The sequence below is a fragment of the Stylophora pistillata genome, chromosome 13 (assembly GCF_964205215.1).
Source record: "Stylophora pistillata chromosome 13, jaStyPist1.2, whole genome shotgun sequence".
NCBI classification, from domain to species: domain Eukaryota; kingdom Metazoa; phylum Cnidaria; class Anthozoa; order Scleractinia; family Pocilloporidae; genus Stylophora; species Stylophora pistillata.
In genome coordinates, this window is record NC_142531.1 from 5,581,552 (window position 1) to 5,600,319 (window position 18,768).

Sequence of the window (18,768 nt, forward strand, 5' to 3'; positions counted from 1 at the left end):
CTGAGCACAAGAACAGTTGTTGCTAGGATACCAAGATCCCAAGAGACGCGGGCGCAGAAATTAACATACGGCTTTTCGTGAAGTAATGTAGTATTCGTCCGGCGGGATGAATTGACCTTCAGCCTCTTCGATTTTATCTATGGTTTCTCAGATAGATCGCTTGCTTTGGGGGTAACTCCAAAGCCTGTTCATGGCACAAGGCGGGAAAAGGAATAACTTCATTTCTCGAACGACCTGTGTTTCGCCCCTGTGGAAACATCCGACCTCGAACAATGTTGTTAAGCTAAGAATGCAACCACCTCAAACGACGTTTACTCCGTTAGATACCTTTCTGGCAGCTCACAGCCCCCGACGATTCTGCCAGGCCAGACAGAAATACATCTTAAGTGAGTATTTAATCATAATTTGGATTCAACGCTTTGCTGTCAGCGTCAAATGACACGAAAATGCAGAGATGAAAATATAATTTGAACACAATAAAAGCACTTACCGTCACGAAGCAGTGAAGGCATGTTTGTTTTGGTCCATGTAGAACCACTGACTGTAGAGAAAAGAATGGCAGATATTGGTTATGCACCTGTCCAGCAGAAAACAAGGAATAATTCGAGGTTGGTAATTATTTCAACGGTAGGGGATTGTAAATGTTTTTACGACTCCTGCTGAAATTTGCATGAGATCGCTTAAGAAAAGTATTTTGTTTGGACGTATTAACAATGGTTAGGCTCAAGTTCCGTAAAGCAGACTTTTTAAGACATCTGTTGATTAAATTTGGTTTTGTTTGTCATTCGATTTTTTTTTCTTTTTTTGATGGCAAAACAAGTTTTCATCATCGATCCGTCCTCCCTGCGAGCAGAGCCTATTCTTCTTTTCTTCTTCTTTTCTTCTTTTCTTCTCTGCTCGCAGGGTATCCTCTGAAATATCATTCAGATCGCAAAGCTTTGTGTACAGTGAACAAGTGTTCTCGTTTTAAAGAACCGTCAACAGCGATTCAACTTGACTTGAAGTCAACGCGATGACTCGAACGAAATTATTACCGAGTCAAAGTACTTATCGACTCATCATGACATTACTCAACTAATTCTTGATCTCAGCATTTCATGGTTGACTACGGACCAAAAATACATTACTGACCTATTGCACATCTTAAGTAAAAGTAGTTAAATTGCACCTGATCCACGTATGCTGGTTGTACGAGGTTCGAAAAAGAAAATTTGGTTTAATCTTAGTCTAAACAAGAGTGGCTACTATCTATTGAAATTAATTCTAGTAAATTGGGCTGTAGTTTTTATGAAGATTTCTTTTCTCAAACTAAATTTGTTAAGAGACTAATCTGGGTTTAATTTGCACAGCAACAACAGAATGCCTTCCCCTTCACTTTGATTAAAGTTTAATTGAAGGGCTCATTTGCACTTGAGTTTAACAATAATTGAAAGCCAATTATCAGCAGGTTCTTGAAAAGGCCATCATGTCAAATCCATTATTTTAGAGATGCATCACCAAACAGCAACTGAGAATACAGGAAAACTTGTTTTAATCATGCATACACCCATGGGATCCTTTTTAGTGTTCTCTTGTTAGGAAGGGGTGTCTGCTAAATACAGCTTTTACTGAGTAAATTAAACTACTTTGAATAAGAACAATTGTACTGGCTCCCAATTAGACACCTTTACCTCAGTAATCTTGTAAAGTTAATTTGCCCTCCCTGTTTATTCAGTGAAGAAAAGTGTAATTTTAAATTTGGCTATCTAAGCATTGTCTATCAAAACTGTCAAAAAGTGTTTTGTAATGTATTAAACTTCAGGGTACGACTTGGTAAAGTTTGTGTAAATGTGATAGATAAGGAGGAAATAAAGTAAGATTGGGGAGTGGTTGAAAAGAAATTCAAGAGGATTAATTAAGAGGCTGGGAAAAAGATGTTGCCAGACTGAGCTTCTATAGGGGTCGATAAACAGAATAAATTTGCAAAGAACACTTTTGATGGATTACCTAATAGGAGAAGCTAAAAGCAATGTATGTATTTTGAAAAATCCTGAATAGATGCTGTCACTAAAAAATCAGGACTGAAGCTTAGAGGTTTCAGAATCTGGAGTACATTAAATATGTTCTGGTTGGTTGCCACTGTAGAGAAAACTATGCCAAAATGACAACAGAATGTTGACAAGTGATTAAAGCTTAACTTTCCATTGAACTAAGGTGTAAGCACTGTTAGAGATCTAATAATGTTCCAACAGTCACCATTTCCGTTTAAAATGTAATAATTAACCCATTTGGTGCCTCTTTAGTGAAACAAAGACAAGTAGCTATGTCCATAAGAGACAGACAGATGTACCACAAAGAAACCCAAATGGCAACATACCCACAGACAGCAGCAGTGAAAAGGAGAATGGCAACCAAAGAGTTTTACCTCTGGGAAAATGCAATATAGACAATGAAGATCTTGGATCCACTAATTTATCCAGAAGAAGCTTCTTTCCACCAAGGCCTAAACTTCCAGTATCATTAAACCGTAGTGCTTCTTCAATTCCCACAATGCCTCATGGCACAAGTGACCTGATAGCCATAGGAACAATACCGATAACAACTCATAGACAGACTCCAGTGAAACCCATGTCCAGGTAAGGGTTACTGTAGAGAGAAATTAAACTGCCTCCCAGTCAGCTCAATGGATAGAGTGATGGACTGTTGTGCGGGAGGTTGAGGGTTTGAGCCCCGGCCAGACCAACACTCAGGGTCTTAAAATAATTGAGAAGAATTTGCTACCTTTCTATAACATCAAGAAATGGTTACATATTCTAGTCTTCTTGGATAGGGACGAATAAATGGAGGTCCCGTCTCCTGTAGCCTACAGGGTTAGGGGGCAGGAGACGTTAATTTCCCATGCACAAGATTACTGTGTGATGGATGTCCTCCCTTGGGGTGGGATGGGTGGGTTTACCGGGCCTGCAGTAATTGGTGCAAGCTGTTGCGGTGTCCCTGCCGGTCGGCGAAGCTAAATAAATCTAAATCTAAAATCTAAAACCTACACATTCTGTCAGAGTGAAAGAATTAAGTCTGTAAGAATGCAAGATATGTCTTTGGTCCAATCCTCATTGGCAATGCAAGAAAGAATAAGTTCAGCATAAACACACAGCGTTTACACCCTTGTGGGGATGGCTGTGACATGACAAATTACGTAAATGTGAATATCAATCTTGAAATGGACTGAACTGAAATCCTCCAATAAACCAATATTTTGGTTAGGTTCACAACATAATTGATGGGACTTTAAATTCAAATGTCTATGATACTACATCTCCATTATACACATTATTGAAATGCACATGCAGTAATTTAGAAATAATTTTAGATCATTAATTTTTGTGCTGTTACAGTCTTGTTGGGGCAACTTCAAGTTGGACAGATCATCATCCACTTATAAAATCAAATAAGAAGGAAAAGATTGAACTCTTGTTAGTTATCATTGCAGAGGATTTTAACATATTGCAGTATTTATTGCCAACATCTGCACCTTAGTTATAAAGTACCATCCTTACACGAAACAAATAAGGATCTCGCACAAACCAAAACACCAAGACAACAAGAATGTGGCAATGCAAACAATTTAATGAGATTCCAATTTTCCTCAGCAAAGCGAAAATGAGGAGTAGAAAAAAATTTGCATAGTTTGTGATCAAACACACTGACAGAAAAGAATTCTGGATTCTAGGTGCTACTCAAACAAACTCATGAGGTCCGCCGGGGGCCAGTAAAAAAAGTAAACACTTTGGGCCATCTGTGGACTTTTCTTCAAAATAGGTTAATTTATTTTTTAATTGACATTTTTCTCGCATGACTGCAAACCATTAATTATAGTTTTTTATTAATCCAGTGGGTAGTCTTGTCCATCCTTGGAACAACTGGACTGAGTATAGAACATGTAACATGCTTATAAATACCTCATTGGCATTCCTTTTTCTTTAAATGCTACATAACTAAACCTTCACCATTCAAAATATAATTTTCTACAAATAGAACCATTTAAACACCTTGTAGTCAACATGTTGTTAAGTCAACTCTCCAATAAACAAAGAAAAAAATTAATTCACTAGACAAAATAAGAAACCTTGAATGAAACAGCTATAGGTCCTACTCTCAGGCAATTTGATATTACAAAACTCAAATGAATAAAGAGGGTAAGTTTTCTAAAGAAACTGTGGTGCTGTGTTGGTGTGGGGGGGGGGGGGGGGGAGGAGGGGGTGTATAACAAGTCAATTTGGTTTTATCAACTGAGTTGATATTATAACTTAATTTATAAGCCACCATAAAGAGATTCAAAAGCAAATGTTGCAAGTGTTAGCCTGAGTTCTGATGAAAGGGCTAACACTCAAAACGTCAGCTTCAGAATCTCTTTACAGTGGCTGATTTACTTTATCAACTCCAATGATAAATCAAATTATCTTACAACAAAACTCACTCTTGAGGAAAGAAACATTTTGTGAAAAAGCCATGAATTATTATAATCCATATTGATACAATAATGTTCCTTTAACACATCCATTCTCCTTACTGGTTTAACCTCTAATGGCTTCTAATAAAAGCAAATTATCTTATTATAACAAAACTCACTTTTGAGGGAACAAATATTTTGTGATAAATCATGGTAATTGAACTGAGTGGAGTGAAATTTGGGCTGAAATCATATGCGTGATTTCAAATTGAATGAGCGCGTAGAATGAGTTCGATTTGAAATCACAAGTATTTTTTCAGACCAAAATTGCATGACACCAGGTTCAATTACCACTTTATTACATCCATTTTGAAATTGCCCAAATACGAGACTTGGTCAATACAAATATTTTATTGATGCAGTACTGAGCCGGTTTTTAAATAAAAAGCGGAACCGGAAACGCTTTTACATCTTATTTTGTATGCAAAACAGAAAGACTTTGACATCATGTGTCAAAAACACAGTCAAGCATAAAATGATGCGATTTAGAGCAAAAAAATGGTGCGATTCATGAATAAATTGCATCAATTAGAGCCAATCAGATTACAGGGACCACCAGTGATTTCAAAATGGATGTAATAAAGCCATGAATGATTATAATCAGTATTGATACAATAATGTACCTTTAAGACATCCATTCTCCCTACTGGTTTAACTCTTTAACCTCTAAGAGTGACTGGCTTCTAATTTCTCATAACACTTTCACTGCTGTGTCAAACAGTAATGTCATGAGAATAAAGGAATTGATCACCAACTCAAGAAGTACTTGATTGTTAAAAAAAAAAATTATCCTTCAGGGCTCAATATTAACAGTAGCCCACTATAGCCACAGACTAGTAGAAATTCAGTTTTGGCAAGTGGTTTTCAATTTCCACTAGCCAGTTTGGCAAGTAAACAAACTGAAATTGTCATAACATCTAAAAACATCTAAGATGTCACTATAGCCACTTAGCTAGTAAGTTGAAAAGTTAGTGTGGAGCCTTGTCTGTAGCATTGGAAATGTGTAGAGAACAGCATGGGGAATGTGTATGCTGATGCCTAAGGATGCAAAGGGGTTAAAAAGGTCAGAATGGCATTAAGGTTTAAATAAAAAAAAATTGCATAGCTTTTAAAAAGTTCAATAGCTTCACATTTATGAAATGATGTTTAAGATCAGTCACATTGTTGTTAGTATACCTTTGAATAACATTGTAAATAATGTGTAATTAACTTTTCAGATCTTCATCTGAAGAGGAAATTCAACCTCTACACAAGACAAAACCAGGAGGATTGTTAGTTTTAATTTCAGTAATTGTATTAAACATTTCATTAATAACCCTCAAATTCTTAGGACAAATGTTCACTGATATAATAAAACAATATTAACCCTAACATTTTTAAAATAACTTAATTGCAAAACTCAACTTAACATTGTAATATCAAAACAAATCATTACATATTATAATAACGATTATATAACATAAACTTACTGCAAAACCTGCAAGAAAGCAGGCATTAGAATACTAACTACACTTTATATAGCTGAGAATAGAAAATCAATTTTCTAGTGATCTATACCTGAAGCAAATCACTTTTAAGTCTTAAAGAAAAATTTACTTTTGGAATTTCTGATTCCAAAATAGCATTTGAAGTAAGCCAAATATTTGAGTCCTATGAGAACCTTTTACCTTTGAAATCATACATCTTACCCCTAAGCAATGATTTTATAAACTGGAAATATATCTTATTAACCAAGCGCGAGGGCCGTACTGGGAAAATATCGGCCCAAGGTCTTGACAGTACAGACCGAGCGCAGCGAGGTCCATACAAAAAAGACTGAGGGCCAATATTCTTCCAGTACGGTCCCGAGTAAGCTTGGTTGATAAGAGATTTATTATATGACTGAAGTTCAAAGGGACACAAGTGCGGTATCATTCGGGACCATTCGGGACAGTGCCCGGTCCAATACTGAGAGAATATTGACCAGCAATAGAGCATTTTGATTGGTTGATTTTAGTTATTGGCCCTCTGACTGCCCGAGTCGTGTAATGATAAGTATATATTGATAAGTTCCTAAATACTTAATAAATGATTATTACCATTTGCTGGTTTGTTGGCTTGTTTCCCTGTTTATTTATTTTTTTAGTATTCATCTATTCAGTATGTGAATGGAGCTATTCATTTGAGCAGCCTTTCCAAAATAAATCTCTATAAAATAGTAAACAAGTTTAATTCTCATTCTACTTTTCATTTCTGTTCTTTTTTTCTTTTTCTAGGTGGAAAACAAAAGCAACTTTAAATCTTAAAGGTGAGATTACGCTTAAAATGTTTCTTATATCTGCTTCCCACAGATCAATAAACGAAAAAAAAATCCCATGAGACACTCATGAGAGCTTAATTGTGCTACCGTCTCATTTTAGTTGAAAGCTACCAAGACTGCAACTTGACAGAAAAGAGTTTACATTATTTCACAGTATCACAGAACAAAAAGATAAAATCAAAACAAAATAATTTGTGTAAATAGTCCTTGTAGGGCAAGTGTTACAAAATTTTTAACAAACAGCATTGCTCAAATGGGAATTTTTTTTTCCTGGGGGTGGGGGGGGGGGGAGAGAGATAAAACAGAAAGGTAGTCACACATGTAATCAAACATTAAAAAACATTCCTTTTTGCACATGTTGAAAGCCAGTGAATTTATGTTTGTAAAGACAGCTCTCCCAAACATATTTCATCCAGGCGTGACTTTCTGAATTTGTGCTGTAGCTTCTATCCAGAGACAACACTTCTCTGGAACCCCAAGGGTAGTTGATCAAACATGTCTTACACCTCTTTGCTATGGTTCAACAAAATCACATGTTTGATAGTCCATATTTTTTAAACTTTCAGAACTTTATTCCTCAGGATGCAAGTATCCAGACCCCATGGTAGGTGCAGGCCCATCTTTTCAAGGGAGAATCACAGAAATGGCACAGCTAGAAGTGGAAACAATAAGATTTGAGAAGACAAAAAAGACAAGAAAAAAGGTCTCAAGCTCATAGCTATAATTGACTTTAATGACTTTATTAACTTCTATTAAATTGTTAGTTAAAGTTTTATTAAATTTTAATTCAAAACAATAGATATATGTGCAAATTCAGTTTTTTCAGTTCAAAAACTCTTGTTTTTTCATCAAAACTATATACTTCTGCTGTCAGCTGTTAGTAAACAGAGGAGAGGATGGACTTCTTTTTTAACCAGAATATTCCTGTAATTTTTTCTTATCATACAACTAGTATGTACATCTGTCTCTGTACATATATCGATGATTTGAGAGAAGATACAACAACTTGTAAATAAATATTTATGACAATAGTATTTAAGCTCCAAGCACGATTAATATCGTTAAAAGAAACTGTGTAGAGAAAGTAATATCAAAGAAAATTAAGTTTGGTCTTTAAGTTATCTTAACCACTTCAAAATATGCTAATAGCATAGAGAGTTCTGAGAATCTGTGTTGTTAGTAAACCCTAAAGGCCTGTAAGTTATAGAAACACTGAGAATGAGAATTTTTGTACAAACTATAAGTATAAGAGTCACCAAGCAATGCAATGTGTTCTTGCCACATAATAATGCAGGAACAATTATTTATTACTCTTATACATTCTTACAAAGGCATCACACAAAAAACTGTGTGTGAATCTTAACACTCCTCTTGGATTTCAGACATTCTGTCATGTATTACTTACTGACTGGAGGAGTGTTGTTATTCCTTGTAAATCCACTCCAATGTCATAACAAAGGAATCGTTTTCATTAGGATAAATATTTTAACACTTTGTCTTTACAGCTGTCTAAAGAAAAGTTTATTTCACAAAAAATTTAATGTTAATCAACATTATCCTCACTAACATCATTATTGCTATAAATTTTTCTTTCGTGGAGGTGAAAAATAAAGTTATATTGTCAAGCATGTAGAACCCATTTTATCTTCAATTAAAGTAACTGAATCATTCTTTTGATAAACTCTTTTTATTTCCTATTACTTTTTCCCAAATTTCTATTGGTGAAACTGCTGTACTAAGTACCAAGCTCCCTCTCCAACAAGTTTCCATGTCTTGAGCTTAAAGTTAGTGATAAACCCCACCCCGACCTTCAATAACCCTCCTCCCCCCCCCCCCACATTCAAAACTCTAAAATAGCAGTTTCATGTGACACATTTAGTGTTACTGCATATAATAAACTTATCTACAAGAGCCTGTAGTAGTTATCAATGTAATATTGAAAGTCTTCAACCAAAGAAATGTATACTGATAAAGGAAAATGCATGTTGGCCTTTGGCATGTTTTTTTTTTTTTTTTCTTTGACTCCCCCCTCAATCTTCCAAAGGATCCCATCTTAGAGTAGCTTTAATGCAAGTGTGTATTGTTACCACACAGAGACAAGTGAAACATCAAATATCCCATCTCCCTTTTCTCCCATTTTCCATTTCACTGTTGATTTTTCCCTATTCCTCTTCTGTCTAAAATCTATCGTCTAGTTCTTCATCGTTCTCGCCCCAAACCTCTCAAACATTTCTGCTAATTTGCCATCTCCATCTCGTGTTTCGATAGCCAAAGATAAACTTGAAACACAAAACGAGTAAATGAAGCAATACTCGAGAGGATAATGCATTCACTAGGTTTACATTTCATTTTTTCCTATTTTTATTGCGGTTGTTTAAAAAACAAGCGGTTCAGTGATGACTTTGTTGCAAATCGTGCTGTATAAATGAATGGAAAGCTCCTCAACTATTCCCTATCGAGGTGGAACACCCGACAGAAAGCAAGCACCAGTTGTCGCTGGTTATAAAGGACTCGCCTAACACATCACCCTAATGAACCGTTTCGCGTTTTATCTACTTTCTTTTCCTACTAAAACGCAATCTTCGAACAACAAGTTGGCGGTTCCAAAAAGTTAAGTAGGCAACCAGTTATTAATTGTTTAAAGAAAAGACACCTTCAAAATCCCCTAATTGCAAGCTGGTACCAGTTATTCATTTACAATCCATTACCACTTCGTTCGATTTGGTATTCACAGCACATGTCACCTTGAAAGCCTTGCAGGTTAGCTGTGATGGAAAGACTTCTTAACAAACAAACTGTGATTTTGTCTTCAAAGTAGGTATACAAGTCGATGCAAACTCTTCCATGAGTCTTCTTTAAGACTGCAACGAAATAACACAAAACCCCTTAAGAGAGAGAGCCTTTCAAAAGTAGTTAGCTAGAAAGGATGTTTTTTAATTCCTTCCTCAAGAAATTTTGGATCGTTGTTTGCCATTCAATAATGAAATCAAATAAATCGACCCGAAAGATTAAAAATGGTTTCCAGCTCCCTTATGAGTTTCATGGGTGACAAAAAAGACCGGTGGGAGTTTCATTCAATTATGAACGGTGTTTGCGCCAGTTGGTGTAACAAGCCGAGGACATGGCTATAAATGCCACACAGATTTTAAGCCTGATTGACAGTGCGTGTTCCGTTAATATTTGCAACGAGGCTTTCCTATTTAGCAGGGAGTGCAAAAGAACCCTTGATCAAGAGCGACTTTTTAGAGGTGCGCACAAAGCGAGTCATCAATCGTGTACGTCGCTTCAAAACACTCGCGCCCACTTCTTTGATTTTAAGCAACTACTGCGCAGGTTTCGACTGGCCAAAGTAATCCCCCGTTCGCTACGAGGAGGAGCTAACGCTCACAGAAACGGTGACCACTTTACATTATCACCTTAGTTGATAAAACCAATTTATCTCACAATCACCGGCTTGACTTTGAAATGAGAAGCAACGATGAAACCTTTATCAAGATAAAAAAACGTAGCTTAAAATCGACTAGAATCGCAACGCCTAACATTTCAACCGACGATGAAAAAAACGTTAGAATTAAGAACCTACATAAAATTGTTCCAAACTTTCCTGAACTAAATCAAGTCCTTTAAAAGACCGACTTTCTCAAGTCAGTAACATTCAGTGTATTGTGTTTAGCTGTTGACAAGCCGTCTACGGGTCTAGGTTTGGCAAGCCGCTTAAAACTTGATGGGCGATCTCGCGAATGTCAAACAACCAAAATATCTGTTTAAAGACTGTACCTGTCCACGTTTCGAAAGTCCATTACGCTACCATAATAAGTTATTAATTCAAGCATTAATTCAAGCTGTTTTAAGGCTGCTTGAATTCTTCTCGAACTTATTTTACAACTAGACACTTTCATGTCCATGTGATTATAACAACAGTTACAAGTTTTCGATTTCGGATTTACAGCGATTTTCAGTTGCCTTTAACCTTTTTATTTTTCTCATTTGAAATCATCCCTTTCTGTAATTGCAGGTGTAAAACACGGAAATTTCAAAGATACGGAACCACTAACAAGTACACGTCTGTGCCACGCGGAACTCATACATTTGGCCCGTGATTCTTCCCCGATTTTTAAGTGCAGCCAAGTCTTGCAGCTGGCAGCAATGGCTCTTTTCCGGCCGCTCACATTCACACCCACGCAAAACTTGAAATTTGTTCAATATGTTCTCGCTGACACCTGTGTTCACTGGGTCACCAGATCTTCCTGCACACCGGCATGGTCTCTGTAACCGGATTAGTATATGAGAAACATTTCCCACGCAATGCCGGCGTCGAGACTCAAACGATGCTTAAATATTTTGGTCATTTCACTGAGTTAAAAGGGAGGTAGAAGGTAGCAAAGATATCCTTACAGGGTAAGATAAATGGAAAAAGAAAGAATGAAGGACTGGAAAGGCACAGTGAAAGAGACCTCAGGAACGTTTAGAACAAACCAATCAAAAACAAGCCGCTACAAGAGTTGGAAGAATGTTTCCAAAGAACTTCCAATACATGATTAGCAGTTTATAAGACAGATGCTAGCGGGCGGCTTTCTCTTTTATACTGGACAGGACCGCTCATGTTCGCATAGCCGTTCCTAAAATATGTCATGGCCGTTGTTCAGTAACATGCCGGAAGTCTTTCGGACAACAACAAATGCAAAACAGACATTACCGCATGTAGGCAATTAAACGCTAGTTCAGTCTTCTAATTGGTTAGTAGTCGTCGGAAATAGTCTGCATGCTTTCCCTGTCACGTAAAGAAGCTATGTTAAATATACAGCGGACTTCAAAACATTGACTTAACATTGTTGCACTCGGACATTCAATACCAAAACATTCGATCTTTCACTGATTCAGTCGCACAAAGCAACCTAAAACTGAGTGTTTCGACTAAAGGGAACCTCTCGATCCCACCGACGTTTTCTATACTGACTTTTACATCCTGGAGCCTCCAGATTCCCTCCGCGTCCCCCCCCCCCCCCCCCCACCACCACCTCCCACCAACACCGCCTTCCTCTAATAGAGTCTCCCTTCAGGTAGAAAATATTTAAAATTTTAATGACCGCTCCACACTTACTCTTCCATTATATGGCCGGAACTAGTACAAGCTAGACTATTCACAGCTCTCGCTGTTAGCGAATTTTTCCATCGATCGCTGAACTCGCCAAAAAAAAAAAAAACAAACAAAAAATCACAAGGACAACTTGGTGGAGAGAATGTCAAAGATGGGCAGAGGAGAAGGGACAGGACGCGTTTGACAAGACCTTGACAACAGGAAAATAAATGGGCTCCCTTGACGTCTTTCCACAAGAATTACAGTAAAATGCATTTATTTGTGTGCTACTGTTTTATATTCAGATTTGATCAAGATAAGCTCAAAACCTACTAGGAAATACAGGAAACGCAGAATAATATACTAATTTTGGCGTTAAAAAAGAAAAAACATAGTCCCGCTTGGGGAAGACTATTACTAGCGGAGGTGCTAGAGCACATAGCTAGAAAATCAAAGTCTAGCATATCGAACTAAAAAAAGTCGTTATTCTCTAGCATAAAATTAGTAAAATATTTAGAAATGAATTAAATTAAATATCCGAGTAAATACCAAATGAAATGATTCCTATATCGACTTTCTAAATAGCATTGATATACCTCGTTCAAAAAACAATTACGTGTATTCAACTCTCCAAATGTGCTAAACATCTTTTATCTGTCTACCGAGTCCTTTTCGTTAGAAAAGTTTTCAAGATGGCCTTTCTTATAGCATTAATAAGTTCACGAAAAGTACCTGCACCTTTAAACTAGTATTTGGAAAATTACTAGAGGACAGCATCTGATCAACACTATGCGAAAATTTTAGTTGCATTTTTAGTTAGGTTTATTTTAGGGCATGGTAAGCTAAGAAAACAGATGGTTTTTGACAGCTCGAAGGAAACGGGCGGGTGAGATATGTTGGTTGAATTACCAACATACTTAGAACATGTTTTTATCCAAACTTGGTCAAACGCCTAGAGCTGTATGAAACATTAAAACTCAAAACAAAAATTGTTTTTTGAAAGTACATTGTTTAGTACGAAAGAACCATTCCAATTCGGCAAAGGATTATTGTACCGTACGAAAACTTCAGTGCAGATTTAAAATCAAATAACTTCACGTGCGTTGAGGATTATATAACACTCGTGACACAATTATTATAAACGACATAGAGAAGATAAAAGTATTGTACAAGATTATGTAACAACGTGCCTTGGAGGATATGAGCGCTCTGTAATTACACTGATCTTGATCAGTTCTAAAAAGAGACTAAAAGATCTGGAAAACTTTCGACGCAAATAAAAAATCAACGGATTAGAGAAATAAATTGCCGCATAACGGATAGTATATTGGTCAAGTTGGTGAAATCGCAGTGAACTTTTAACGATTAAGACACCTCAACAGTTTGAGCAGTGAAATCATATAATTGTTTTGTCAAATAAATCGCAGTGTGCATCTATTTCTGGAAGCTGCTAGTAAATACTTCCTTGAGTTTAAAAATAAAAGCTGTGTGATTCAAAATAGAAAAAAAAAATGCTCCTTGTACACCAATCAAACCGGCATCTCTTGGTTCTACAATCTCCCATATTCGACCACACCTGCGTATACATTCAGCTGACAAATCTCGCCTGAACAATCACCAACGAGTGGTTAATGCCATTTATGGGCATTGACGAGAATTACTATTTGCGAAAAAGAAAGAGGAAAATGTCAAATTGTTTACCAAAGTTGATTTTTATTTCGATCACGGCGGGATTTATGACTTTCCGTTCATCCGGAAAGCTGAGATTAAAAAGGTTTCCCAGTAAACACAACAGTTCTTCATCATTGTATGTTTTAATACCCTTTAAGCACGGAGTTGTGTTCCTCTTTTCCGCTTTTCAAAGTGTGTTTGTTTGTTGTAATATTCTCTAAGCACGCAAAACCAAGCTAAACTAAAAATTAAAGTTGATCAAATACTTCGATCGCACCACGCAAGAAAATTTGGCAGATAATGCAACATGTTAAAAACAGTGGGGTGTCATTGGCACTGTGCATAAGTGACCGAAGATCTACGTATGGGCGAAGTATTACACAGCAATTAAATATTGCGTAAAGCGCCAAGTCAGAGCGAACTTATTGTGAAACACAAACAAGAAAAACGTATAAACAACTGTTGCAAATTTCTATCATCATCTGATTCGAGAATGATGAAACAGTTTTCCAATTCGTTGAATGTTATCAGCGCTTACATCCTTAGACTTTCAAATTCAAAATAGGTCTTCGCGTCCAAGAATAATGGCTCTTAATCTTAGAAATGCTTAACGCCAAAACAACTAAACTTGTTCCGTTTTCCATCAGTTGGAGATTTAATGAAAAGGTGTGAATTACAGGAAAGCATAAAATTATAGTGAATGCTTAGTTTGACTTACACGCAGACAAGACATTCTGATGTATTTGCATAAACGGGTGGAAGCAACTTTTTAGGTCCAATTCAGATATCAATGAAAAGAGGACATTTCTATATACCACCATGAAACAAGAAGAACTAGGCTTACAAAAATTGAGAAATTTAGGGCTACCAGTCAAAGTACCCGTCTCCAATTTTAGCTGATATCAAGGAATTATTTCAAGGAAACATCTCAAATGAATATGTTGCCAGAAACATATATGAATGCCACACGGAAAGAATTGGTCGATTCACTATATTAAACGCTTCAATCTGCGCAAATATATATAAAAAAACTCAAATCGAAGCGAGCATATAAACAACTCGATGATATTGGTTTTCTATCAGAATCGATCTCTGATCGATATATATAGATAGTTTTGTTTAATGGAATTAGACATCAAAATTAAACCGCAAAATTCCGCATCATGTCGTGGGTCAAAAAATTGGGCCAAATGTGGTAGCGTCTGTAAATTTAGAAACTATCTCAACCATTATGCGATCAACAATATCGTCAAAACAGCTAACAGAAACTCGTTGATTTTCCACTGTCACGTACGAGGATAGATGTTTACGATTTTTGTTCTTCTGCCGCACGTACTATGATGTATTAGAGAGCCTGAAGTTAATGTACGATTGACAATTACAAATCTGCAATGCGCAGTAGCTGAAGATGAACCACTATACTGTATCTTATTTTCGATTCACAGTGTATACTATTCTGTTTCTAGTAACAACAATTGCATCCAAAAGATTTACGGCTAAGGTGTTAGAAATTCTAATTGTGATCTTACAAATCAGAAAGAAAGATAAAAAAAAAAACCACTGTGATATCAGACGTAAAAACTATATAAAACAAAATACCGGAGCTTTTCACGAGAATCGTTTGCACCAGGTAGTGTACTTATACAGCACCTAAACCAATATAAGATGTGCTCGTTGTTTTCATCTTTAAAGGAGCGAGTTACTTATCGTCTTAAAGTCAAAGATAGCACTCTCTCGTAAGGATGTGTTTCGTTCGGTTGTTCCTATGAGACCTTGTCGCCGTAAATTTACCACTAAACATCTGGCTCAGGTGGCAACAGCCAATCACAGGCGGCCGTTCTCGGTCACTCCACTTCGCTTGCATAATCCGGTCAAATATAATAAAAACACCGACATGAGTATAGCGAAGGTTTTGAAAAAGAGAAAAAAAGGAATTACATTAACAGATCGGCAGGGCTACGGTGCTACGTTTCGGTCTAGTAAGCCACTGGCCTCACGGGGCACGACCTAAACCCGAGCGGCAAATTTGAGTGGGAAAATAAAGTCTACCCCGCGTCCACAGAAACCGCGGCAACCGCTCCGGCCAGCAAGAACGAGGCGTTTTTTTTAAATGGCTTATATTTTCCCATCTCGCGAAAGAACAGTCCAACGATGATTGGCAGCCAGCTGGCGGTCTCTAAGCACGTGGGTCGTGCAGTGACCTCTCAGTGTCACCTGTGTGTTTAATGAATCAGCCCTATCGCTTCGGACGCCAATGACACCTGTCTACCAATATACCGCCACTCGCCACGCCATTGGCCGAGAGCTTCCGTCTCCAAAGCGACCATTTAGAGTTCTCGGAGGCAGGTTGTTTCGCATTCAACAGGTTGTTTTGCCTTTGCGAAGGTAGCACCGACGGTAAATTTCCCCAAACTGTGTTTATTCTATAATTCACGCATCAGATCTGCGTAATTTCCGAGCCTAGACACAATTTGTCCGATAAAAGCGAAAAAACTCTTGTACTCTTAGAGAGAGGTGTGAGTCACCATTCAGACCTCCGTAGGATCAATAAAACCACTCCATCACCGAATTAGCATTATTATAATTTGATTTTTGGCACTTGAGGCGGAAAGACGAATACAGCACTAATTGACGCAGTCCGTGAGGACTTCTCCATATTGAAATGAAAAACCGGATACCAAACTATCTCTTGCGCTCGGTTCAAACTCCCCGAACATTCATCGCAGTAAACCGACCACAAATTCTATGCTGACTTTTAATCCAAATTCAGGTAGCTAAGAAACAGGGATTAATTGTACCTCCGTTCTAGTGGCCCCCGCCCTATTTCTAACTTCCCACGGTAACTTTGCCATTGGCGGATCAAATCCAAAACTGATCTTTCCTAATTTACCCGCCGACGCGCTCATTCCCGTTGTTTGTCGAAAACCTTTGGAGAGATGTTATATGATTGAGGTAACAACAGGGTAAAGACGTAAATCCGTGAGGGCGTAATGCAAAAACTGGAAACTACGCCAGATTTAAAAAAAAAAACCTTTCCAGAGATTCTTTTTTTATTCAAAACAGTCCGAAATGAGATGCAAATTTTCCCATGTTGTGACAATCCCTTAGTGTTGTAAGTCATTACTGATGCGCCGTTCTATTGTTCTAAGCACGTGGCATGAATTTGAAACAAACTGAAAAAAAAACCGATCTCGTTACTTCCACGTTTTTAGGGGAAACCGCACGCATGCAAGCGCGTTAGCGACAAAATTTCAATCGTTGCGGAAGCCGTGGAGCATCTCGTAAAATATCAGAGCCGATATCACGGTAATTTCATTCGATTCTTGTGTTTTAATCAAAATCGTGTCCAGCGCCGACACTTGGCGCGCAAACCCCATTTAAAAACACACAAGCAAAACGATTATGGAGCCACGAAAAGAACCAATCAAAAAGCCGTGCAGCGAATACGGGGCGGAGCATTGAGCGGGTTTTGCTCCCCTTCATTGGTTCCTTTGTGTTAGCGTGAGGTGACGTGTCACGGCGTCACAGAGAAACCAACGCAAATTCAAGTTGAACGTAAATTAAAAATAGAAATTGCCACGATCAGTTTATGTTTCTCCACTCGCTGATAACGTGTCGAGGGGAAAAGAGCTTGCACTCCTACTGACCGTGTTTCAACTACTCCACACCTGTGGACACAACGAATCGAGTCTCGCACTCCCTGACTGGCTGAAACCACTGAACTCCATCCACTGTTCTTAGAAGAGAGACTTTATATTTTGTTTTTTTGCGCACGAGTAATTGAAGTGATGATGGTCTTCCAAGGAAGCGAGCTCAACTCGCCAAGCCCGCCAGCACAAGTGCCCACTGTAGACGAACCCGAAGAAGAACCTAAGAAATCTCTTCAACATGTCAAGCGCCCCATGAACGCGTTTATGGTTTGGAGCCAGATCGAGCGTAGAAAAATGGCAGAAGAGCACCCTGACATGCATAACGCCGAGATCAGCAAACGTCTAGGAAAACGCTGGAAGCTGCTCTCGGAGGGTGAGAAGAGACCGTTCGTAGAGGAATCGGAGCGCCTTCGCATAAGACACATGCAAGCTTATCCCGATTACAAATACCGTCCGCGCAAGAAAAAACAACCCAGCAAGAAGAATAGCAACGGTACACCAGATAGTAAAAACTCGACTTCCGCGGAGGGGCACTCAAGGAAGAACATCGCTGAAGCGGCGGGCACTAAGCGCGAAGCTCTTCCCGGTGCGCACGGATTTCCTGGACTGGGTTCCTCCAAGAAACACAGCAGTTCCCTCAGCGAACCTCCGTTCAAGAAGCAACGACGCGATTTTGTTTCGCCGATCACCCCACCGCCGAATGTTCCCGATGCGATCGGCACCACGCCAGAGGACCCAATTGATCAGCTTTCGTTGTATGACGACTTCGAGCAAGCGTTCAAACAAGATCAGCAAGTGCCTACGAGCGTAAATCACAACCAACAGATTCCCAACTCGTGGCCAAGCTTAGAATTTGGCAATGTGAACTTCAATGGCTTGCCTGTTTCCCCTTTGCTTGATCTGAACGGGGCAAATGGTGGCCAATTTGATTTCCCCGATCTTTATACCCCACCTGAAGTTTCTGAGCTTATTCAAGGTCAGTGGCTTGAAAACTCTCTCGGACATTTGTAGCTGATTGCAATTTTCGCCGTTAAATACTCTGCTGGTGGAAGGACACTACTTTTGACATGTGGAATTTCCACTTCCAGAGATTTTTATATGCTTAAAAGAACATTCGCGAGGTTGTTGTTTGAACCCTTCGATTTTTCTAACCGCTATGGACGCTTATCTGTGTACAGTTTTCTTTTTTTTTTTTTCGACCGAAGAAGTTTATTTCGTTCTTTTTGTATCGACTGATGTATTCTCGTTTTAGAGAGCTTTTATTAAGATAATTGTACAAAAAAAGGATCCTAAATAATTTAAAAGTTCCCCGAAGTGCTGTATTTTTACGAATTTCTCTTTTCCTTCTCCGTGAGGAGCGTGTTTTAAAGTGAATCAAAATTGAAGAGGAGAAAATTATAACACTATTATTATGAAAATTTAAACTCGGTGTGTTTATTCTTCCGACGCGCGCGCACGAACCATGCATGGCGGAAATCCGAGACAACCGTTTCAAAAAAGGAATCGCGAAAGCCTAGGACGTGAGCATTTCGCTTTTACTTCACCTACATTAGAAATTCATGATTCCCGCAAAAGTTGCAACACC

At 38.1% G+C, this 18,768-nt stretch overlaps 2 protein-coding genes across 9 annotated transcripts; both read left to right on the forward strand.

Annotated features, from left to right (window-relative positions):
- The first annotated feature begins 67 nt into the window (after window positions 1-67).
- Window positions 68-8,455, forward strand: LOC111337751 (uncharacterized). Of its 8 annotated transcripts, none has more exons than XM_088743465.1 (7): window positions 68-386; window positions 509-608; window positions 2,283-2,615; window positions 3,372-3,449; window positions 5,704-5,757; window positions 6,742-6,773; window positions 7,352-8,455. In XM_088743465.1, exons 1-7 carry the CDS (start codon window positions 191-193, stop codon window positions 7,501-7,503), a joined length of 945 nt encoding a protein of 314 aa, XP_088599591.1. In that variant the 5' UTR covers window positions 68-190; the 3' UTR covers window positions 7,504-8,455. The 8 variants fall into 8 exon arrangements, with proteins under 8 accessions (XP_088599591.1, XP_088599592.1, XP_022799842.2 ...); XM_088743466.1 differs by having other exon boundaries at window positions 7,367-8,455; XM_022944107.2 differs by having other exon boundaries at window positions 533-608.
- Window positions 8,456-17,092: 8,637 nt separating this feature from the next.
- LOC111337753 (uncharacterized) lies at window positions 17,093-18,607 on the forward strand. The gene has a single exon (XM_022944112.2). The coding sequence runs from the start codon at window positions 17,322-17,324 to the stop codon at window positions 18,192-18,194; it is 873 nt and encodes a 290-aa protein (XP_022799847.1). The 5' UTR covers window positions 17,093-17,321; the 3' UTR covers window positions 18,195-18,607.
- Window positions 18,608-18,768: the final 161 nt, after the last annotated feature.